The 24451-nt window shown below is 50.3% G+C and overlaps 1 protein-coding gene across 1 annotated transcript; it reads left to right on the forward strand.

Moving 5' to 3' along the window:
- Positions 1 to 10142: 10142 nt before the first annotated feature.
- Mlec (malectin) lies at positions 10143 to 20478 on the forward strand. The gene is made up of 5 exons (XM_051161673.1): positions 10143 to 10533; positions 17062 to 17240; positions 17682 to 17858; positions 17939 to 17996; positions 20160 to 20478. The coding sequence occupies exons 1-5, from the start codon at positions 10305 to 10307 to the stop codon at positions 20387 to 20389; spliced, it is 873 nt and encodes a 290-aa protein (XP_051017630.1). The 5' UTR covers positions 10143 to 10304; the 3' UTR covers positions 20390 to 20478.
- The last annotated feature ends 3973 nt before the right edge of the window (positions 20479 to 24451 follow it).

Consider the following 24451-nt stretch of genomic DNA (forward strand, 5'->3'; position numbering starts at 1 on the left):
GTTTAGCTTCCTGAGTGCTGGGAATTAGGGGAAATTGGTGTATTTTAAGAGGGAGACTGCTGTGGTTATTTAGCTCGTCAGCTGCCCCCCAAAAGATTCAGTTCTTGCCAGGCGTGGTGGCGCACACTTTTAATCTCAGCACTGGGGAGGCAGAGACAAGTGGATCTCTGTCACAGCCAAGACTACACAGAGAAACCCTGTCTCAGAAAAAAAAAAAAAAAAAAAAAAGATTCAGTCCTTTGTTTATTGACAGAATCTCTAACTGGCTTTTCACTAAGCCAAGAATGAGCTTGAAAATAATAATAATAATAATAATAATAATTATTATTATTATTATTACTGCTGCTACTACTACTGCTATTATTTACCAGCACAGGTGTTTTGCCTGCGTGTATGCCTCTCCAATGTATACATTCCTTGCACCCACAGAACCAGAAGAGGGGGCCCAGATGCCCTGGAACTGGAATTACCAATTATAAGCTGCCAAGCTAGGAATCGAACCCAGGTCCTACGAAAGAGCAGTCAGTGCTCTTAACCTATGAGGCACCTCTCCAGCTCTGACCTTCTGATCCCCCACCTCAGTAGTGCTGGTGCTACGGGATCGCATTATGGCCCCTGATTTACGCAGTCCTGAGGATCAAACCCAGGGCTTCAGGGAAGCAAAGCAAGCCCTCTGTCAGCCGAGCTGGATCTCCACAGCTCTGGCTCACGCAGAGGGCAGGAGAGACGCGGTTATGATAGGAGCTGAGTGCTGGGGAAGCACCTGGCAGGGGCAGCGCCGCCTCCTGACTTCCGGGAGACTTTAGGCTGATCCGGGAGGCGGACTTGGTGGAAACCCATTCCTGTATGATTGCAGAGCGTGACCCTGCGATGAAGGCAGCACACGCAGACAGACCCACAGAGGGCGCGAGGAGGGCTGCCCTGCACTGGTGAGGTGAGGAATGCTCTCCCGCAGGTCACCCTGCAAGGATGAGCGCGGGCTGGCAGCTGTGTGGCAGTTAGGCCTCCTCGGGTTTGTTGGGTTTCCTCTCGGGACCTGCTTCCTCCTGTGTAATGAGGGGACAATAAAGAACAAGGTCAAGCCGGGTGTGGTGGCGCACGCCTTTGATCCCAGCACTCAGGAGGCAGAAGCAGGCGGACCTCTGTGAGTTCGAGGCCAGCCTGGTTTACAAAGCGAGTCCAGGACAGTAAGGACTACACAGAGAAAACCCTGTCTCGAAAAACAACAAAACAAAACAAAACCACCTCAAGGACTCTTTTTGAAAATTACATGTGTTTGTGTGGGGGCATGTGGGTGAAGGTCCGAGGGCAGCTCTCGGGAGTCAGTTCCCTCCTCCTGCCGTGTGGTTCCTGGCCCTCAGACTCAAGTTGGTAGGACTGGCCACAAGACCCTTCACCCACTGAGCCGGCTCACCGGCCTACCTGAAGGATTCGCTAAGTCCCAGATCTGCACCCACCTCTGATTCTGATGCCAGTGTTTGGGGTAAGGGCCGTAATTTTCCATCCTGGACACGATCTCAGATGACTCCGGATGCTGACCGTCTGTGGACCACAGAACTCCACGGTAACGTTCCAGCTACACAAGGCCCCCGAGGCAGGCTTGGGGGGCCGCGGGGGAGGGAAGCAAAGGTGAGAGTAGCGAGGTGGATGGAGCCTTCTGTGCCCCCAGGTGGTCGCGGAGGAAGGAGGACCAGTTACTTAGGCGTGGCAGATCAGGAGATGTGGGAAGGCCTGTGGGCCCCAGCCAGATGCCTGGGTAATCTCCGTGTCCCGGAGGCCAGGCGAGCTGGGAGCTCCAAATTCTAATAATCCAATTCTGAGACTAAGCCCTTGGCTCTGTGCCCTTCTCGGCAGGCCCGCAGCCCTGCTTGTTCCCCAATGGCTTAGCTCTGCCCAGGGACTGCAGATCAGTGGTTTTCAGAGATGTAATGGCTTGTAGGGCAATTTGAAGAGAAAGAGCCCCTTGTAGACAGCTCTGTCGGCTGGCAGGGGGAGCCCTCCAGAAACCTGCCAAGGAGAGAGCGGAGCAGACCATAAGCTGGGTCATCTCCATACCTAGTGTGTGGCCTCATAACACCATAAACACAGCAGCCGTGATAAAGGGACTTGAGAAAACAGTCAGGCCCCGCTGAAAGGACTGTGAATATTCAGGCAAGAAGTCAGGGGCAGGCGGCCTCCCTTGCATCTTAGCTCCGCCCTTGCGTCTTAGCTCCGCCCTTGCAATCTCGCTCCTCCCACCCACCAGGCTCTTTGGGTTCCTTCTTACAGGCAAAACAGTCCTTTAATACCTCTCTCCTGGGGGAGCTCCAAGGGTTACCTTAGCAGAGGTGGGCATCAGTGGCACATGCCTGTAATCCCAGCACTCAGGAGATGGAGACGGGGAGTGCTGTGAAGTGGAAAGCAGCCTGATATATATATATCTATATGACAAAATAATCACATACACTCACACCCAGACCACGCTCACCACCACCATCACATATTTACACCATCACAACTACAGCACTCTCTGTCTGTCTGTCTGTCTGTCTGTCTGTCTGTCTGTCTCACCACCATCACAACTACAGCACTCTCTGTCTGTCTGTCTGTCTGTCTGTCTCTCTCATAAATAAAATGTAATTTAAAAGTTAAGAGAAAACTGAAAATTGCTAGGGTGTTGCTTAGTGGTTAGAGCATTTCCTTATCATCCACAGAGGCCGCAGGTTGGTGAGTTGCCCTCCACCCCCAGCTCATCAAAGCCAGCAAGAGGGCCAGTGAGAAGGCTCAACTTGCAAAGGAGCCTGCCGCAGAGTTCTAATGACCAGGGCTCAGTCGCTGGGAGGGAACTGACTCCTGAAGGTTGTTCTCTGACCCACCAACCCCCAGTATGAGATGGCATGACCCCCCCCCAAATAAATAAATGCTTGAACCAAAAAACAAAACAAAACTTTCTAAGAACAAAGCAAAATAAGAACCTGTAAAATAAAATAAAGTGCATAGACTAAAAATACAATTAAAAAACAAAGATGGAGGGGCTGGGGAAGCAGCTGAGCAATTAAGAGTTTAGACACTGAACCCATGAGCACAAACCAACATACAGACACATACAAAACAGAGAAATAAAAAAGATGTACAGCTCTTAGGAAAGTTCCTGGGTTATGTGGGAAGCCAGTGTAGTTTTTTATTTGTATTTTTAAAAATTATTTTGTTTTGTGTTTCAAGACAGGGTTTCTCTGCATAGCCTTGGCTGTCCTAGACTCACTTTGTAGACCAGGCTGGCCTTGAACTCACAGAGATCCACCTGCCTCTGCCTCCCAGGTGCTGGGATTAAGGGAGAGCGCCACCATGGCCTGCCTGCCAGTGTAGTTTTACACAAGGAATTTGAGGTTCCCTCGATTCTAGCTCTGAAGCTCATCCTCTGTGGAGCCTCAGGGACGATGTAGGCTTGAAGGCCATGGAATCCTGCCTGTAAGCACACCTGGTGACCACTGTTACAGCCTTCGCCATTACTGTTGTGGCTTCACTTATGTTTGCCTCCTCCCAAGTGTCTTCATTCCTCAACGTGAGAGGAAAAAAGATGGGGAAGATGGTCATGAAAATCACTTTTATGGCTGGAGAGATGGCGAAGCGGGTTAGAGCACTGTCTGCTCTTCCAGGGGTCCTGAGTTCAATTCCCAGCAACCACATAGTGACTCACAACCATCTATAATGTGATCTAGTGCCCTCTTCTGGTGTGCAGGCACACATGGAGGCAGAGCACTGTATACAAAATAAATAAATAAATCTTTATTAATAAAAAGAAATTCACTTTTAAAGATTCATTATTTTTAAAAGATTTTGGGTTTTTTGGATTTGTTTTTTATTGTTGGGTTTTTTGTTTGCTTGTTTGTTTGTTTCCAAATAGGGTTTCCCTGTGTAGCTTTGGCTGTCCTGGACTCACTTTTGTAGACCAGACTGGCCTCCAACTCACAGTGATCCACCTGCCTCTGTCTCACGAGTGCTTGGATTAAAGGCATGCGCCACCAGGCCTGGCTATTTTTAAAATATTTTATTTCATGCATATGAGTGTTGGCTTGCATGTATGCATGTGTGTACAGCATATGCAGAAGCCAGAAGAGTATGTTGGGTCCTCTGGGACTAGAGTTACAGAGGGCTGGACGCTGGAAAGGAAACCCAGATACTCTTCAAGAGCAGTAAGTGCTCTTAGCCACTCTCTCCAACTCCAATAAAAAAAATTAAATTATATGTCTGTCTGTCTGTCTGTCTGTCTGTGTATGAGCATGGGCATGCCTGCATGTGTGAGGTGGCAAAGTTGGGGTGGGTTGTCTGTTGCAGGGGTGAGTGCTGTGCCCACAGGATCCAGAAGAGGGCATCAGATTCCCCTGGAGCTGGAGTTACTAGCTGCCTGACCTGGGTGCCAAGGACCAAAACTCAGGTCCTCTGCAAGAGCAGCAATCACTCTCCACCGTGCACCCATCTCTCCAGCCTCAGTGGGATTAATATCCATACGGGAAGCTCCCATGGACAGTGATGCTAATCTCCGCTCAAATCTGGGCTCTGTCTCTAATCCCTCGTGGTCCGAAAGGCGGCTCTGGTCCAGTTGTACCTGGCAAGCTCAGACTGCAGACCCAGACTGTCCCCTCGCTCCCTGAGGTGTCACCTGCTCCTGCCTTCAGCTGACTATCACTTCAAGACTAACGATGGAGTTCTGAGTATTGGTTAAAATTTAAAATGTTCCCCCCCCCAAAAAAAAATGTTCCCCCAAAGGATGCAGCACCTGTTCCTACCTGGCAGCTTTTCTTTTGGAAGTGGTGGGAATCTGGGGGGCAAGAGGAAGTAGCTTGATGGGGGGTGTAACCTGTTGTGTCTTCTCTCACCCACTCCCTGCTTGCTTCCACCACATGTTCTTCTGTACTCTATGATGTTTTTTCAAAATTTGTGGGGCCAAGCAACCTTGGGATGACCCGCCTGAAAGCCCGAGTCAGACCAAGCCTTTCCTGCTTGGAGGTTCTATGGCTGACATTTTGGTCACAACTATGCCAAAGAAACTAATACGCCCCCTCTGGCCTCATTCTCTGTTGTCAGCAGTACCTAGCGGGGGGTGGTTACAAAGACAGGGCTCCTTTAGGGGCTGGAGAGAAGACTCCACTTACTGCTCTGGTAGAGGGCACAGGTTGCCTATCCAGCACCCACATATGGGCTCACAACTGCTGTAACTCTAGTTCCAGGGGATCTGACACCTTCTTCTGAGTTCTGAAGGCACCAGGCATGCATGATATACCTACGCTTGTACACACGAAAGGAAGGAAGGAAGGAAGGAAAGAAGGAAGGAAGGAAGGAAAGAAGTGGGGAATCCCTTTAATCCCAACACTAGGGAAGCAGAGGCAGGCAGATTTCTGTGAGTTCAAGCCAGCCAGGGCTACACAGTGAGACCCTATCTCAAAAAAGAAAAAGAAAACAAAACAAAACAAAAAAGCGCATTCAGGCCGGGCGTGGTGGCGCACGCCTTTAATCCCAGCACTCGGGAGGCAGAGGCAGGTGGATCGCTGTGAGTTCGAGGCCAGCCTGGTCTACAAAGTGAGTCCAGGATGGCCAAGGCTGCACAGAGAAACCCTGTCTCGGAAAAAAAAAAAAAAAAAAGCGCATTCAGGGTGCTTAGAGGGTGTGACTCAAATCCTTTACCCATACAGTTCTCTTTGCCTGGATTTTTTTTTTTTTTTTTTTAAGCTAGATTTAAGGTCTTCCTCTTGACTTGGAAGAAAGGTAGAAAGCCCACAGCACAGCTTTAACCTGTCCTAGTGAGGGTGTCACGTGGCACCTAAGAAGGGAAGTGGGATTTCAGATTGCTATAATGCCAGCTTTCAGGAGGCCGTGAGACATGAGGTCACAGGTTCTATGCCAGCCTGGCAGAAGGCAAGACCCTGCCCCCAAATGCAAAACAAAGCAAACAAGACTGCCCTGGCTGCTGAGTGCACAGCTCAGGACAGCGCTTGCTCAGTGTTCATGAAGCCCTGGGGTCGATCCCCAGCACTCTGGAAAGCGAGCATGGTCGAGTGTGTTTGCAACCCCAGCACACCAGAGGTGGAAACGGGAGTTCAAGGCCATCCTCAGCTACGGAACAAGTTGCGCTCAGCCCAGGGGCATACATGGGATTCTGTCTTAAGCAAAACACAAAAGTCCTGGCATTCCCATCTCAACTCACTTTGTCACTTAACACTTAAACCCAGTTGTCTGAAGTTTCGGTCAGCACTAAGGATGACTGACTTCTCAGGCGAGGAAAACCAAGCACAGTAGAAAGTGACTTGCCTAAGGCTATAGATGGGTCCTTTTTCTGTCCCCACACCTGGTCATACTGGCCCTGTCAGTTTCTTTGGTGAGTCATATCCTCCTCTGGGAAGCAAAGGCCTGCAGGTCCAGCCTCCTTTCCCTTGAAGGTGGAGACCTGGGTAGGGTTTCTCTGTCCCAGTTTCCCGGCCTAACTGGAGGCTAAGGGGTGCTGTGGGCAGGTTCTCTGACTCTCTGGGTGGCTCTGATGCCTCTGGGATCTGTCTTCCAAGGGGCCCAACGTGAAAAAACTTGGCTTCTGGACCAGACCACCCACCTCACAAGGGAGAACTACATGGTTGACCAAGTAGGAGGCTAAGTGGTCCCCACCCACCTGTTTTCCTTTGTAGCTTTTATTGTTAGCTTATCCTAAGGGGGGAAATATCCCGCTTACTTTAAATAGACTAGACTTAATTAGTAGCATGCTTTGTTCTGAGGATTCTTATCTCTACCGGAAGACACACCTCTTTTTGGTTTTGTGGGTCAAGGTGAAGTTGCCTCCAGGGCCTCATAAACAGCTGCTCCGTTTTCCACTTTTGAACTCTGGTTCCAGTTGGCTTTTCCCTCCCTTGGGTAGAAGGGTTTTTCCCAACTCCTTAGCCTGGGCTGTTCACCAGGCCGTTTCTACTATTACAGTGCCAGCACTGCATGTTACAGTGATTTCTTCTTGTATGATTAATAGCTACTGTGTACTAAACACCATCTAGGAGCCAGGCCTTCGTCTAAGGATTTCTCAAAGTCCTGAGTGTGGATATTCTAATTACATCAGATGAGGAAGCTGGGGCTCTGAGGGGAGAAAGACCCCCCCAAGTTCCACATAGATCTAAAAAGCATAAAGTGGGCTTTGAATCCAGGTCTGTGTGCCCCCAAATACTTAAAACTTATTTATTGACACTTAGCTATGTACCCATGGTTACACAGTGCTCTTGGGCTGGCACCCTCAACGGGGTATTGAGTTTGAGGCTGGCCTGGCTTCAATGAGGGTTCCTCTAAAAATAAAATAAAAAGGCGGGGCGGTAAGATCACTTAGGGTGTAAAGGTGCTTTCTGCCTCAACAACCAGATTCGATCCCTGAGATCCACATGATGAGAGAACTGACTCCTGAAAGTTGTCCTCTGACCTCCACACCCAAGCCCCTATGTGCCCTACCCCCCACTAACAAATGACTTTTTTTTTTAAAGCTCCTTTTAATCTCTTCTTCTTCTTCTTCTTCTTCTTCTTCTTCTTCTTCTTCTTCTTCTTCTTCTTCTTCTTCGAGACAGGGTCTCTCTGTGGAGCCTTGGCTGTCCTGGACTCGCTTTGTAGACCAGGCTGGCCTCGAACTCACAGAGATCCACCTGCCTCTGCCTCCCGAGTGCTGGGATTAAAGGCATAGGCCACCACACCCGGCTCCTTTTAATCTCACTTAAAATATATCTCTTTTATGTCTCACAGTCTTAGGACATATGTACAATTATTCTGTATCACAGAGGGGGAAACTGAGGCTCAAAGAGGTGAATTCCTTTACCCAAGTAACACAGGCATACCTGGTAGAGCTGTAATTTGCATCAAATATGGCCTCATAGGTAGCCAGGATCACAACATGAGTAGATTAAACACTCAACACCATTGTATGGTTTTACACAAATTACTTAACCTTCCTCAACTCTTTTAGTTTCTCATCCATAAAACGGGGGACATTTCCTGTTTTTCAGCTTCTTGGGGTGGCTATGAAAGTCAAGTGGGTGGGAACGAATGGCTGTTAAGAAGAGGCTGTCAGGGCCTGTCTTGGCTATAGTCCTGACCTTGGGTGTGTGATCGTTTTTCAAGTTCCTTTTCGTGTTGCCTGCATTTTTCCATGGGAAGCATATTTTGTAGCTGGGCAAGGTAGCAGAGGCCTGGCTTGTCATTTTAGCAACTCAGAAGGCTGAGGCAGGAGGATCACAGATTTGAGAGCCAGCCTAGACAACTTAGCAAAAGATAGACTCAAAAAAAAAAAAAAAAAAAAAAAAAAGGAAGTGTGGCCATGTACCTCAGGGGTAGAATGAAAACCTGCCTAGCACATACACAGTGCTCAACAGGGCCCTAGGTTCCCAAAGGACAGAGGTGCAGTGTTGGGGGAAGAATTCTCAGTGGACGGTTCCATGTAGGGTCAGCAAAGGCTCAAAGATCTAAAGGATGGCGGCACTGAGAAGCCACCAAGAAAGGAACTGACCCCTGCTCAGTCTCAGCCCCAAACTAGTTCCTGCCACTTCCTGAAGGTCACCAGTCCTCAGAGGGTGCTGGGGGGCGTCGGCAAGCCCTGGCGGGGCCTTTAATACATATGGTCTATGCACCGCGTGCATACAGTAAAAGTGAAGGTTAGACCAACACAACCCATCTCTTGGTTAGCAGCCATGTGGGTGCTGGGAGCTCTCAACCGCTGAGCCATCTTTCTAGCCTCCTCTGTTTGTTTTAGAGACAGGACCACACTCTTTTTTTTCTTTTCTTTTTCGAGACAGGGTTTCTCTGTGTGTGGCCTTGACTGTCCTGGACTCCCTTTGTAGAGCAGGCTGGCCTCGAACTCACAGTGATCCGCCTGCCCCTGCCTCCCGAGTGCTGGGGTTAAAGGTGTGCGCCACCACCGCCCGGCTAGGATCACGCTCTTGTAGCCCAAGCTGGCCGTTAAACTCATGGTAATCCTCTTGACTCAGTACAGGAATGTGTCATCCAGTGTCATCGTGCCCACAGCTGTTTAATATTTCTTTCTTTGTAAACCTCAAAATCAAATGTAACCGGGCTTCCTATATTTAGTCGGCACAATCTGACAACCCGTGTAGCAGGGTCAGGATAAGTATGGAACAAATGAGTAACTTCTCCCACTCGGCTGTGTCAGAAACTTGCGGTGAGACGCAAAGACTCAGTCAGCCCGGTTTCCCAGGGCACAAAAAATAAATAAATAAATAAAATAAAATAAAATAAAAAATGGAAGTTTGTGCAGATACAAGGACAGGGACGCTAGCGTAGAAGAGCGCCACGTGAAATGTCACACCAGGGAGCCCGGGTCGTGCCTGTGCCAGGTAGTCGAGGCCACCAGCGATCACCACCCCACGACCACTCGCTCCAGGGGGAGGAGGAAGCCCTAGCTCCGTTCCTCAGGTCCTCTGGCCCGCCAGAGACCGTCGCCATGGAGACGCAGGCAGCCTGGAGCCCCTCCCCCCCAGAGGCCACGCGTTTCCGCTGCGTTGGAGCTTTCTGATTGGACGGCCTCCTGGACGCTACCACACACCTCGCGCCCGCTAAGGGGTGAGGGCGGGACCTTATCCTCGTGGGACTCGCGTCCTGCCACCTGTGCATGTGGCATCTCAGGGAGAGGCCGGCTCGTCTGCCTCCCGGGGTGGCGGGGGGGGGGGAAGAGAACCATTGCTTCGTCTGTGGAACCCGCGCTCTTGCTTTCTGAGGGAAAAAAGAAAAAGAAGGGATGGAGAAGATGGCAACGCCCCCTTCAGAGCCGATTCGGTCCCAAGATCTGGAGCACCGGAAGTGTTGGCGACGTGTCAGTGCGCCCTTCTCTAAACCTTCCCCGCCCCAGGCCACCTTTCCTATTCTGTTGTGGGATTCCGGGGCGGCCTAGGCGCTGCACCCTCCACTTCCGCACGAACCGCCGCTTCAACCGAACTCCCTCCCTCCGCGCGCGCTCCTTCTCGTGCCCGGTGGTTGGGCCGGAGCCTGGGTGTGGCCACGCCCCCTTACAAGCACACTAGCCAATAGGGGGGCCGCTCTCGGCGGGGTGGTGGGTAATTAATTAGGGCGGCGCTCTGATTGGCTGGAGCGTCCAGGCTGAGGGCCGGGCGGCGGGGTAGGTTGTTCCCGAGATGGGAGGCGGCACCCGAGGCTGAGGAGGAGGAGGAGGCCCGAGAGCGACATGTCCCGGGGTGCTGAGGCAGGACGGTCCGCGGCGCTGCTTTACTGAGGTCGGGGTCGGCCTGGCGGCCGGCCGAGGACCAGGGTCCGCAGGGGCTGCCCCCGCAGTGGTGGCCGCCATGCTGAGGCCCCGGGCAGCTGAGGCAGCCGCGGTGGCGCTTCTCCGACTGCCGCTGCTGCTGCTGCTGTTGCCCGAGCTCCGGGATCCGGGGCTCGGCGTGGTCGGCGCCGCTGGGGCCGGACTGCCAGAGAGCGTCATTTGGGCAGTCAACGCGGGCGGCGAGGCGCATGTGGACGTGCACGGGATCCACTTCCGCAAGGACCCTCTGGAAGGCCGGGTGGGCCGAGGTGAGAGCCCCTCGGCCGAGCCGTGGGGATCCGGGGCCTGCGAGCGGGGCGCAGCCGCCCCCCACCCCCACCCCCAGCCCCTTCCTCTCGACCGCGGCACTCCATCCTTGGAGCGAAGTTTCTCTCTGCAGTACCCCCAGGGAGCTGGCCAGAGCCCAAGGCCCAGATCTGGCTCGAAGCTCCCAAGAGCCATCGAGGCATAGAGTTGACGAGAAGTTATATTTAGATCTTTCTCGTCCCCTCATGCCACCCAAGCAGGAAAAGTAAAGACGAAGGGTGGCCTTTTGCCTGGCACCTGGAGGCCTCGCAGGTTGTAGGTCATCGATTGCACTGCTCTACAGTACGACGGTTCCCGATAGATTCTTGCCCACCCATAAATCGGCCGCTTTCCGTGCCCTGTCTCTCGGGAGTGGGGCTTGATTCCTAGCCAGAATAGCAGGGAATCTTCGAAGGGGATGGTCCGGGAAAGTTTGACCGTGGCGTCCTCCCCTACCTTCCTTTGGAATTTGTGTGCTTAAAAGTAAAAGCCGCCCGCCCTGCCTGTGTGGTCAACCTATGTAAGGTTTGAGTGACGCCCTCTCCTGCCCCGGCTAACCCTGAGAAGCATGATTCTAGCTGAGGGGGGAAAGTGCTTGAGACTTAACCGATGAAGCAACAGTGGTTTTTGCAGAGTTACACCGTTTACAGTGTCAGTCTGAGCATTGCTAGGGCAGTTGGTTAAAAATACAGGTTCCTGGGCCTTGCTGGAAGTCCAGTAGACTAGCTGGGATTCAGGTTTCTGCACCAGGGCGCTTCGGCTATAGGTTACCCCCAATCCAGTCTTAGGGAAAAACAGCTTTAGATTCTTCTACTAAGTAGGATTGAAAAACAGGTTGCAGAAGGAAATTCTGGGGGCTGGAGAGATGGCACAACGGTTAAAAGCATTGATTGCCCTTCCCGAGGACCCGGGTTTGATTCCCAGCACCTGGATGGTAGCTCACAACTGTCCACAGCTCCAGTTCCAGGGGGTCCAGTGCTGCCTTGTGACCTCCATGGTCGCCAGACACACATGTGCACAGACACGTGCAAGCATAATACCATACACATAAAGCTTCTTAGAAAGGTATTTTTTGTTTCATGTTCTGGGAGACTGATGCTGTTTGCTGGATGTAGAAGCCACCAAGTTGGTGATAGGCCTTTCTAAACAACTAGGAGGCAGCATCTTTATCCAGTGTCTGTATTTGGCGCTTGAGTTTGCTGAAGGGTTCTACTTAGTTTCTCCCAATTTCTGTGTCCTGATAGTTGTGTGTGTTACCTGGGTGTGGCAACACACACCTGTAATCTCAGCACTTGGGAGGCAGTGGCCGGTGGATTCCTGAGATTGAACAAGGCCAGCCTGGTCTACATAGGGAGTTCCAGGTCAGCCAGAAATCCAGGGCTACACTGAGAAAGTTTGTTTAACAAAACAGACCAGAGTTTACTTCTTTCATACATGTGAGGGTCTTGGCACAGGGGGCTGTTTCTGAAGTTCTGTGTCCTGGAATTTGTTTCGGCCTGGCACGTAGGTCCTAGGAACCTGGTTTCCGCTGAGTCAGGGCTCTAGGTTGTGGCAGCCAAGGCCAGACTTTGTAGCAGCAGGTCGTTGCTGCCTCCTTTGTGGACTGTTCCTCTTTCTTCATGGTTGTGGGTAGAGGAAGGAGCCCCAGAGGAAACCAGACAGTTGGTGGACTTCGACTCTTGAGATAACGGTGGTGAGGGCAGTATGCAGATAGTTTCTTGCGTTTAGACACCAGCTTCACCCAGGTTCCATTGTCCCACGAGGTCCCCAGTACAGAGCATGAGAGTGGCTGGGACATCCAGGCTTAGTCCTTAGCGGCTGCCCTTGCTCAGAGACTCTGAGTTTTACGTGGCCAGTGCAGGTGGCTTAGTTGTTTTGGCCTAGTCAGCAACCAGCCAAGCTCTCCTGTCCTTAGCTTGTAGTTCCTTAGGGGCAGGTGCATGAGAGAGAAAGTAAATGAGAGTGAGAGCGTCTGTGTGTGTCTGTCTGTCGGGGTTGGGGTCGGTAATTGGAGCAAATACAATTACATGAGGCCTACAGACTTCATAGTGGAGTCCCATTTTTGGACACTAGCATATGGAGCGATGTAGAAATGAAGGTCTTCTGTCCCCAGCCGCAGGCTCTTCTGGATGTGAGCGGCACTCAGGCAGGGGTAGTAAGAGTGGGTGGTTGAGTTAGCAGCTCTGGGCTGGGCCAGCGGGTCCCTGAGGGTAGTAGTGTTTCCTGGCCTTAGGTCTGGGCCTCAGATAAGTTAGACTTGCACTGAGCAGCCTGCTTTCTGTATCTTCTGTGTTGAGGAGTCGGTCCTGCCAAGGAGAGCACAGCTGTTCGCACTGCCTGCCTTCTCTGTGACCAGGGTGCCCCTTAGTTGGAGACCCTTGTCTCTGTAGCTATTTATGTTGGTTACAGGAGGCACTGGCATGTTTCCTTTCTTTTTCCTCGTGGTTGTAATGCTGTTCGCAGCATGCTGAGGAAAGTTCATTTTCTGCTAAGTGAATTCAGGTATTTGTTGCCAAAATAGTTCAGATAAGAGTTTGGCCTCATCTTGAACTTGCTGTTTCTCTCATTTTCTTTGTAGTTCAACATTCTTCTTCTTCTTCTTCTTTTTTTTTTTTTTTTTTTAGTTCAACATTCTTGCAACTGAGTGGCCTAGGGCACGCAATGGCTTGTGATTCCAAAGACACTTCATAATGTTTAATTGAATTTCATTTCTGCCTTGGGATAGCTAGTGTTCACAGTTTGGACAAGGCATGTTGTATCTGTGTGCTTCAGTTCAACAGTTGAGTGCACTACTATAGAAAATTTGGCATATTAGACATTCTGGGGTGTGTGTGGCTTTTTTGTTGTTGTTGGTTTTGAGACAAGGGACATTACTCAGGTTAGCCCCAGACTTACCATGTAGCCTAGGCTAAACTCCTGCCTACCCTGCCTTTACCTCCCCGGTGCTGGGCTTGCAAGGTTGTGCCATGAGGTCTGGCTTTCCAGGCTTTTGGTTTGGTCACCTGTTGTGACTAGACCCTACCTTTTAGCTAAGGGCACAGAGAGCTTGGCTTGGCTTAGGGGAAACTTCCTTTCATAGAGATTCCTGCTAGAGGGCCTTGCCTCCTGCCCTGAGCCTGTCTTCCCTCTGCGGGCACTGCTGTCCTGAGGGGGGCAAAGTGCCACTCTCTGCTTGGTGCCCTTTTACATGCACTACAAATGGTCAGCTCCTGTGTCCAGAGGGCTGAGCCTGTCAGGTGACTTACTGCTTAACCCTTTCTTGGGCAGCCTTTTGGCTAAGGAAGGATTTGGCCTTGAGGAGGTGGTAAGAGCATGGGAGAGAGTAAGGGAGACCGGAGGGGGAGAAAGGGCAGTGGGGAAGCCCATCCGTCATTGCTGCCTGCTCTGCCTGTGACCCTAAGGTTTGTTCCTACTAAAAGGAGTGCTTCTGTGGGCCTCCCGAGGACTGGAAGTTTACAGGGGGATTTAGGGCATAAGTTCCTTGCCTCTGTCATCGGGGTTATTCACTAGAAACTAACCTCAGTTAAAAAAAAATGATTGAGAAAAGAATCTAGTGGTCAGGGGCCTAGAAGAAGCGATTCATTTGTTTGTTTTGAAGCAGGGTCTCACTCTGTGGCAGACCTTGGTCTTGTGGCAGTCCTCCCGAGTGCTGGCATTGCAGGTGTGAGCTGCAGTGCTTGGCACTCTGTGGTGGGTCTTACCTACCATACAAAGTTCATGCTCATCTCTGCTGCAGGTCTCTAACTCATTTCATTACCTCCTTTTTCTTATGACCCGTTTCCTTGTTTATTATTTATTTATTTTGTTTTTTGAGACAGGGCTTCTCTGTGTCGCCCTGGCTGTCCTGGAACTCTTTGTAGACCAGGCTGGCCTCTGCCTTCCGAGTGCTGGGATTACAGGCGTGTGCCACTGCCGTCCGTCTTAGTTCCTTATTTATTAGGACAGAGGCTCATTGTGGAACCCTGCTTGCCTGAAACTAGCTGTGTAGAGCAGGCTGGGCCCCAGCTTCCAGTACCTGTCCATGCCGCCTCCCAGATGCAGATGTGCACCCACAGTTTGCTGCTGTTCTCTAAACTCCCAGAGCAGAGGTATATTTTATCTAGTGCTTACTATGTGTGTGTGTCTGCCCTATGAGCATTCCTATGTGTCTTTCTTGGTCTCCATGGAGGGCACTCTATCTCACGCTCACACAGTCCTGTGTAGTGAGTGATAGCCCCATTCCGTAGTTGAGGAAATGGACCTAAAACAAAACCAGCTAGTTCAGCATCACTTAGTAGGTGGCAGGGCCAGGTTCAAATCCAGGCCTGTTTTACTCTAAAGCTGGGTTGAATTTTCCACTAGGCCTGGCTACCCTGTTGTCTAGAGCTAAGCAGTACCAGATACATCAGATATACTTTGGCCTCCTTCCTTTCTGGTTTACTGAGCTGTATTGCACCATCTTTAGCAATGTGCTGACTGCCCCACTCCCCCCGACACACAGGGTTTCTCTGTGTAGTCGTGGCTGTCTTGGACTCACTTTGTAGACCAGGCTGGCCTGGAACTCACAGAGATCCGCCTGCCTCTGCCTCGTGAGTGCTGGAATTAAAGGTGTGCACCACCATGCCCGGCCCCTTTGTCTTAAAGAAACCTGTTTAGCTGTCAGTGTATAAAGGCTAATGAGGAAGAAATGCTTTTTTTTTTTTTTTGCTATTCTGTCTCTTAGAACTTTGTGGCAAATCTCTTAGGAGAGCTACTTGGGGCTTAAAGAGAGAACAGTTGAAAGTAATCCCAGAGTGTTTAGCTCTTGTTCCCATGGCTGTCTTCTTAGCTGTGGAACCGAGACTGCTGCAGGGAATTTAGAGGCTTCATTTCAGTGAGGGGGAAGAAAAAGGTCCACACATGCACATTTTCTGTGGATCTATAAATGAAATCTAGCTAATGTTCCAAGTTTGCAAGAGTTGAGCCCTCCTGGGAAAAGGAAATTCTTAGCACTCAGTTGAAAGAGGAATAGCCTTTTAGGCTGCTTAGGTGTGTGTTCTGGAGCTTTTGAGCTTGGGAGGGACTGAGGGTGTGTTAGCCCCACATCCTTTGTGAGCTGTGCTTTGATTTCCTGAGGAGATACAGGGAGAAGAGTCTAAAGACAAAACTACAGTGAGTTTCCTGTCCCATTGTCTCATGCGTGCATCTGATCACAAGGCTAATGTCACTTACAGGAACTGTTAACAGTTATGTTTATTTTTTGAGGGCTTGACCTTAGCCACTGGGCCTTGTAGTTCATCTTTCACCTTTCACCGGGCTCTCTGCTTTGAAATGATGGTCTGGAGGATAGAGCTGTGCGGATATGCTCTTAGGAGTGAGTCAGAGGAGCTCAGACACCTTCAGGGTGGCATGGCTGTCTGATCTGCCATTGTCAAAGGATCAGGTGCCAGGTGTCTTCAGAGTCACATGTTCAAGTGGAAGGTGGCCTTACAGTCTTCAGTCCATGCTGAGAAGAGGCACATTCCTGTCTAGTTTGGGAGGGACTTTAAGGGACACTGGGGATCCTCCTTGTGTGCATAGGCTATTGTTCTCGTCAGGATGCGTGGGTGTGCGTCTCTTGGGCCTGGAGGATGCTGTGTCATCTGTGGAAAGACCCTAGTTTAGTGTGTTTGTGGAAAAAGGCACAACTTGTCCCCAGGAGGACTGAGGGCTGCAGAGGCTCCTTCACCTTTGTCATCGTCTGAGAAGTGGGAAGATGGCTTCTTGAGCCTTGAGCATCTTAAGGCAGCCACTGTTGCAGCAGAGCGCTGTGGTCCTCAGTGCGGCTGGCCCTGCTGCTGTGCAGGCACTTGAGTCTAGTTTCTTCAGGTCTGCACCAAGTGCTGCCAATCTAGAGCCTGGCTAGGACTTTCCTCCTGTTGGTTTAGGAGCAGGGAGGTGGAGTTTTGTGTGTGTAAGAAGGTGGACCACTGCGTCAGAGGGGGCTGCACAGCACCTGCCCTCTTTACGAGTCCGTTCTTTTTCAGCTTAGGAAAACTTTTTGAATAAAAGTTTTGAAAAAAGGAAAAGCAAAGCTAGTATACTATTTGTAGTAAAGACAGATAAATAATGACTTTCCTGACCAGATAATCCTGTTGGGTTGAGACTGAGAAAACCTGATTTGACTGATGATGGTTGCGGCTGTCCTGTATTCAGGCGGCTCTCTCTGACGTTCCTCCTCCTCCTCTCTCTTCTTTCTTCTTCTTCCTTCTTCTTTGCAGTAGTTCACTCCCTTTACATCAAGAACCAGATTCGTTTATTTCCATCCTTTTCTAGCCTGGGACGCAATTGTAATGATCTGTTGAAGTAATGACTGTTTGGTTTCGTTGATGTTTCTCTTTCCTGTCAGTAGCTGTCTGGTTGTCTTTGTGTGTGCTTTCTCCTTCTAATGGGAGAGTGAGTTAGTACTGTCCTGGAAATGCCCCTAGAGGCTCAAGGGTCTCTGCTCCTTATGTCTTGCCTCTGATGTGCTTTTGCTTGCTGTTTGCCCTCAGCCTCAGACTATGGCATGAAGCTGCCGATCCTGCGCTCCAGCCCTGAGGACCAGATCCTGTACCAGACAGAGCGGTACAATGAGGAGACCTTCGGCTATGAAGTGCCCGTCAAGGAGGAGGGGGACTACGTGCTGGTGTTGAAATTTGCTGAGGTTTACTTCGCACAGTCTCAGCAGAAGGTGAGGCGTGCTAAGGACTCTGCGTGGCTAGTGGCACATGGCTGCTTTTAAACAGTTGGGTACTCTGAGGCCAAAGCAGAGACCTGGGCCCCTCCTACCCGAGAGGAGCTGTGTCCCCTTGCCCATGGACTGTACTTATCTTGGGGCTGGTAACAGGCTTGGTCCTTTGGGGAGCCTTCTTGACCCCTATGCCCTGTGTCCTCTTCCCTGTGTCCTTTGCTGTGAGTGGCTCCTCTTTTCCCTGGAAGGCCAGTGTGGAACCTCCTTGGCAGGAAAGGACAGTGGTTTTGATTTGGCTTGGGTGAACGACTTCAGCTACCCTGGAGTCTATCCAGAGCCGTAAGTTATGAAGCCCAAGCAGGTACATGGTGTCTGATTTCCTGAAGGGATGTGAAGCTGCTGGTGTTAACATTTTCTTTCTTTCTTTCTTAACCCTGGAAGGTGTTTGATGTCCGGTTAAATGGCCATGTTGTGGTGAAGGACTTGGACATCTTTGAACGTGTCGGGCACAGCACGGCTCACGATGAAATCATCCCCATGAGCATCAGAAAAGGGAAGCTGAGCGTGCAAGGGGAGGTGTCGACCTTCACGGGGAAGCTCTACATTGAGTTTGTCAAGGTAACCGTCCCAGCGCCTCGTCGGAGGGAGGCAGGAAGGGGCTGCTGCCGTGTGGCTGACTGTGCTTTCTTATTTCCTAGGGGTACTACGACAACCCCAAAGTGTGTGCACTTTACATCATGGCTGGGACGGTGGATGGTAAGTCAGGGTGTTTGCTTTTTGCTTCTTGACTAGTGCTGAAGGAAATGGCTGAGGAACGCTAGAGATCATTTGCTGGCCTTTATTTTGGAAATACTAAAAGCCAAATTATGGGGAATTCAGTCAGACAGATAATGACAAACTGTTATGTGGTTATGGCCACAAAGGGTTAAAGTTAGACCTGTGTGCATACCATTTAATCAACAGTTTGTCTTTGCCAAAAAATAAATAAAAATTTTCCTTTTTTTTCCTTAAGATAGAATCTAGTCCTGGAACTCACTATGTAGACCAAACTGTCCTCGACTCATAACAGATCTGCCTATTTCAGTCTCCCTAATGCTGTGGTTAAAGGTGTGCACCACCACACCTGCCCAGCCTCTTTGACAAATGCATTTTTTTTTAAAAGATTTATTGGTGGGGGGGGGGGCAGGAGACTCCCAGCACTTGGGAGGTAGAGGCAGGTGGGTCACTGTGAGTTTGAGGCCAGCCTGGTCTACAAAAGCGAGTCCAGGACAGTCAAGGCTACAGAGAGAAGCCCTGTCTTGAAGGAAGAAAAAAAAAAGATTTATTTATTTATTATGTACATAGTGCTCTGTCTGCATGTGTGCCTGTACTCCAGAAGAGGGCACCAAATCTCATTATAGATGGTTATGAGCCACCATGTGGTTGCTGGGACTTGGACTCAGGACCTCTGGAAGAGCAGATAGTGCTCTTAACCTCTCAGCCATCTCTCCAGCCCATTTGACAAGTTCTTTTTTGTTTTGTTTTGTTTCTCAAGACAGGGTTTCTCTGTGTAGCCTTGGCTGTCCTGGACTCACTTTGTAGACCAGGCTGGCCTCAAACTTACAGAGATCGGCCTGCCTCTGCCTCCCTAGTGCTGGGATTAAAGGTGTGTGCTACCACACTGGGCTCCATTTGAGAAATTCTCAACTGACCTATGAATTGGGACTAATAATGGTTCCTCTTGCGGAACTTGACCATTTTTCACTTGTTCGCAATTACCTGGAGGCAGGCAAGGTCGCTAATTCGGTAAGGACACCTGCTGCTAAGTTTGATCCCCAGGACCCACGTGGCAGAGGATAGACCGAGTCCCACAAGCTGTCCTCTGACCTCTACCATGGCGAGGCTCAAGCTCATGAGCGCACGCACACAATGTACTAGAATTACCTGAAATGTGTCTAAGTTCCATTTGAGGGGCGAGCTCTAGTCTTTTGGAGAAAAAGGCAAAAGTAGGAGTCCCTGTGGGGTTTGGTAATGTCTCGTTGGCTTCGGAATTCTGCCTTGATATATTTCTTGCTCAGGGTCCTGGTTACCCTGGACCACCAGCTTCCCAACTGATTTTTGCAAAGAAAACTAGTATCTTACTCATTCTCGTCCATCTTTTCTTTGTGCTGTTTCTTGTCTTGACTACATGGACAGTCTTTTAATTTTTTTAGACATTTTATGTGTATAAGGTGTGTGTGTGTATCTGTGTGTGTGTGTGTGTGTGTGTGTGTTATATGCACCACCACGTGTGCAATGTTCTCAGAGCTCAGCAGAGAAACTAGAAGTGTAGTTAAGCGTGGCTGTGAGCCACCATGTGGGTGCTGGGGACTGCAGTTAGGTCTACTGCAAGAGTAGCCAGGTCCCTTAACCATGGCGCTGTTCCTTTAGCCCTGGCCTCCTGTTCTGTCTTCCTGCTCAGTGCACATATGTGACTTTTAGGCAGGTGCTATTTCACACCGAGCTCTGCTTGAGCTCCTTAGGAGTCAGGACAGAGGTGCAGCGAGGCTGGGAGCCAGGGCCTAATGGATTAGCCCTTCAGTATCTGAATCAAAAGGACTGTGGACTTAGAGAAGGAGGAAGAGGCTTTGAAAGAAGTTTTAATGTCAGATCACTGTCCTTGCCTAATGTGGGCCTCTTGGAGCTTTGAAGACGTGAGTCAGGAAGGGGCGATAACCTCCCTGTGGGGAAGGTGCCGCACTACTTTTTTAGTAGAATCTGAACGTGACTGTGTTCCATGCCCTACTGTTAGGTTAGGGCCAGTTTACTCCACCCTGTGTGGACCCTGGATACATCACAGGGTTCTGTGTCTCTGTTGTGGCTCATTTACTGCTCTGAATACTCTCACATAAATGCTGTGGGTCCTAGTGTACTTAAAAGGCATTTTCTTTCTTCTGTTAGATGTACCAAAGCTGCAGCCTCATCCAGGATTGGAGAAGAAGGAAGAGGAGGAGGAGGAGGAAGAATATGATGAGGGGTCTAATCTCAAAAGACAGACGAACAAGAACAGGGTGCAGTCCGGCCCCCGAACACCTAGTCCCTACGCCTCGGACAACAGCAGCCTCATGTTTCCTATCCTGGTGGCCTTCGGGGTGTTCATTCCAACCCTGTTCTGCCTCTGCCGGCTGTGAGAGCAAATGGCCATCCTCAGCAGGGCAGGGTGGGGAGGAGACCAGACCTGCTGGCTTCTGTGTTATCACAGGGTTAGGCAAAACAGAGAGCAAACCACACACACACACACCACACACACACATGCGCACACACACACACACACCACACCACACATACACACATACAACACACACACTCATGCACACGCATACATGCAAGAAGAAGCAGAATGAATTGGGGCAGCCAGCCCCGCCCCCCACTGGTCCTAGAGCTGCTCAGTCCCACCCTGCTCCTTGTGGCTGGCCCCAGCTCCATCTCTGGGGTACTTAGGTGAGTGGGCCCTTCCTCTCCAAGGACCCTCATTACAGACCTAGGACAGAGGACTCTGAACTCCGAGCAGTCACAGTTCCTATTTTTTTAGGTTAGACATTAACAAACAGCAGGGAGATGTCACATAATCTGGAAGACCACACTGGGAGTTGGGTGTGTTCTGAGTTTATGTCCAGATGTGATTTCAGAAGTTATGGTGTTGAGAATATGTGTGTGGAAGCAAATAAGCTGGATGGTACAGACAAGGGGAAAAGAAGAAAGCCAGCACTTCCTTGTTTGGAAGCCTTTCTGGTTGTGGTATTGATGGCTCCACCTCAAGTGTCTCCATTGTCACCTCTCATCTCCTTGATGTGTGCCAGTTAGAGGACTGTCTGCTATCCAAGACGACCAGTGGTTGTCAGGTCCTCAGATCACCTACCGCTTGTTACTATAACAAATCATTTTGATTTCGGTGTCTGTTGAGGATCTTGATTTTTCTCTTAATCTGGTTCATTTGAAATTGCTTCTTACTTCTCACTCTCAACCATAGAGCTAAGTTATTGTCAAACATGGGCAGGAGGCAGGGGGTTGGAGTGCTCTCTGCTTGAGTGTCTTACCCTCCACCACCTCACCTTGTTGGTACCTCCCTCCCTGAGTCCCTGACCCAGCAGCTCTCACTGGCTCCTCCATAGGGTCTCGCTGCCAGGGGACAGGGATGCTTTCCAGCCTGCAGCAACAGAACACTTGACCTTAAAGGTCTTTTCTGGTCTTTGGATTAGAAAAGGCTTATGTTAGCAACCTCAGAGACTTGAGCCCTGCTAAGTGACTGATCACTGTTTAGAATGTCCAGAATCCGATGTTCATTTATCCCATGTCTTCTGTCCTCCCTCAGCTAGTTTGGGTTTATGCCTAGAGTTGCCCCAAAGAACTAAGACTGGATGCAGCAGCCCAGCTGTTTTTCTTATTCATTGATCATAATAGTATGCTCTACTGCCCTCTCATCCCCGTATCCACGTAGCAGTCACATTCCCTTACTATGGGCCTGACAAGACTCCTAGTCAGCTGTGGTTCTGCCGGCTCTGGGTGTCTAACTTTAGCATCAAAGTGTCTGTCTCAAATTCCCAGCAAACACCTTTGTAGGGGGTGAAGTTTCTGTGTCCTCCATCTTTCTTTTGGTCACCTTCATCTGTTTGTCAGTTAAGACACAGTGAGGAACAACCCGGCTGAGATAAAAGGGATTTTCTAGGTCAGAGGCAGCAGGATTTGCCTCAGCCTGAGTTGGAGTGGCATAGAGTCTCAGGCCAGGCCCATGTTTCGGAAGGTGTTTAAGTTTTGAGTTTGCCTTATTAGATATTTGAGCTGTGTGACAAAGTAAGAGGCTTAAGGGCCATATCTTGACTTTGGCTCCTAATGATGACTCCAGGCCAGCACTTAGTCATTTGAGAACTGTCCTCTTATTTTCTCTGTAACTTCTGCTGACCCTAGGGTACTGAGTTGGCAACTGGAGGGCTGTGGCCTGAGGTTGCTGTCAGGAGCACTTCCTGGAGTGCTTGCAAAGTTCCCGCTTCTACAGGATGAGGTACTGGTATGGTCTGGGGACCACCTGCCTAGGGCAACAGATGTGCTGACTGGTGGGGCTGCTGACAGTGGTTTGCTTCCTGGTCCATTGCTGTTTACAGACCTGTGGGGCACTGTCAGCAGATTAAACAAGATGGAGAAGAGCTGTCTCCATGTTGCCTTGTTTGCGTGGGTCTCTGAGGAAGGAGGGGTCCTGCCTCCTCACCCCAACTCATCCTTTTGGTGACTCAGAGTCTCAGAAGGAAACCCTGGCTCCTGGGGCCATTTCCTAATGGTACTGTAAGCCAAGCGGCCCGGCTCCTGCCTCTGTTTCCAAGCCCACCCCTTCCCGTAGGGATAGGGATGGGTGCTTTCCTCTCTAGTTGTGTCCAAACGGGAAGGAACATCTTTCTGTAGCTAACAAAAACTGAAAGGAAGTGAGGAAACAGAAGGGAAGGAGTATGGTGGGGGCTGGGGTACATCCCCCAAGCCAAGCCTGCCCAGCTAGTGAGAGCTGCTGAGAGCTGCCGACAGCTAGCTCATAATGCTGAACTTGAAAGCTTTTTTTCCCCTCCTCTAAGATGATGTAGTAGGTACGTGAGGTTTAGGTTAAAGGGGCTGGGTGGGGCACGCTTATTTTTATTTTTGTATTGTGTGTGTCAAGAGTTACTCCATTGTTCCTTTTGCTTTTTGCACTGTTTGTTCCCCTCTCTGTGTTTTGAGCTAGTGCAAGGAGTTTGCCTGGGATTGGAAGCTGTGAGTGGTAACGGTTAGGGAGTTGGGCAGGAGAGGCTCAGGTTTTCTGTTTGAGTTATACTCTGCCCCAGGATTTTAGAGCCCACTGATACAGCCTGTAGAGAAAAAGATTGGAGCAGACAGCTCCTTTTTGCCAGAGGTGTGGTCCTTTTAACGTTTCTGGGAGTCACAAGCAAGGACAACTAGGTTGAGTCTGCAGGTCTAGCGTGGTTTAGGTCAGGGGCCTGCTGGCCTCTGACTGAGTTGTTTTAGTCTTATTCAGCCTATCTTAAACATTGTGCCAAGAAGTGATTTGTGGGATTCATGTCTCCAGAACCTAGTCTGTCGTTCCGGAAAGTCTCCAATCCTGAGGAAGAGCTGCTCCAGGACGCCCACGGTCCTAAGATTTTCAAAGGTAGTCTTCAAGTGCCGGTGTTGGAGGGGCCAGCTCTTCAGGTCCAGACCTTGCTTTCTTGTTCCCGTTGAGGAGACCTCAGGCTCACGTGCGTCTGCCTGGATGGGCCTGGTAAGGTTTGAGTTGTGTTTGGTGCCCACCTGCATTCTGTGCCAGGGAGCAGTGTTAGAACTGTGGTTTGACCTCTTTCATTTTGTTGAGAAGCTTCTGTTTTAAGGAATTTCTCCTGGTCTAGAGTCTTAGCTGAGAATCTGAGAAAACAGCAGCAGTACTCCTCCTTTTAGCTCTCAGACCCCTCTCCTTAGAAACTGGCTCACCTTGAGGAGTCCAGGGAGGGATCATGGGTTTCACTCTCCTCCCTGGGGACTGGGGAAGGACCCACCCGGGTCAGCACAGTGCCTTTTCCTCTCCTGCCCTGAGTCAGGCAGGTGTTCCCTCTAGACTCAAGTCTGGGCAGGGGTCCTTCAGTCCTTGTCATGGGGCTGTTTCCTTCTCACTCTCTCTCTCCTTGCTGGCCTCCTCTGATATAATTCAAGTGTCTTCTTGCCTTGAGGTACCTTAATGGAATTGTGGCCGCTACGTATGACACTTCCCTGTGACTCTATAAGGACCTAGGAGAGCAAGTGAGCTTTCTCAAGTGAGAGTCTAACAGACGCTCCTGCTATTAAAAGGCAGAGCTGGGGAGGTTACTTAGGGCCTCCTGCTGTGGCCTCTGAGGAAAGTGACTCTCAGGTAAGACTGACTGAGAATACACAAGCAAAATTGCAGACACCCAGGATCTGCTCAGAGACTGCAGAAGAACTCTCTTGTAGGGAAGATGTCATTAGAGATCAAAGAGCACTAAGAACATTTCAAAGAAGCCTATTGCTCATGCCGGAAAGCTCAGGGTCGCTTTCTCTTCACGTGGGGATGAAACTATCTGTGCTGGACTTCACCACAGGGGAAGGGCAAGGGCTAGAGTCCATGATGGTAGATGGCTAGTATGGCTGGTGGTCAGCGCCCAGGAGGGCTAGTCCCTTGTAGGATATGGCTTGATAAAGAGCAGATTTGGGGACTGACTGGATAG

Source organism: Acomys russatus, chromosome 19, assembly GCF_903995435.1.
Source record: "Acomys russatus chromosome 19, mAcoRus1.1, whole genome shotgun sequence".
In the NCBI taxonomy this organism is placed as follows: domain Eukaryota; kingdom Metazoa; phylum Chordata; class Mammalia; order Rodentia; family Muridae; genus Acomys; species Acomys russatus.

Coding starts and splice junctions, on each gene's coding strand:
- Mlec (XM_051161673.1), top strand. CDS start 10,305: ATGCTGAGGCCCCGGGCAGCTGAGGCAGCCGCGGTGGCGCTTCTCCGA. Junction 10,534..17,061: donor GGAAGGCCGGGTGGGCCGAG/GTGAGAGCCCCT, acceptor GTTTGCCCTCAG/CCTCAGACTATGGCATGAAG. Junction 17,241..17,681: donor TCGCACAGTCTCAGCAGAAG/GTGAGGCGTGCT, acceptor TAACCCTGGAAG/GTGTTTGATGTCCGGTTAAA.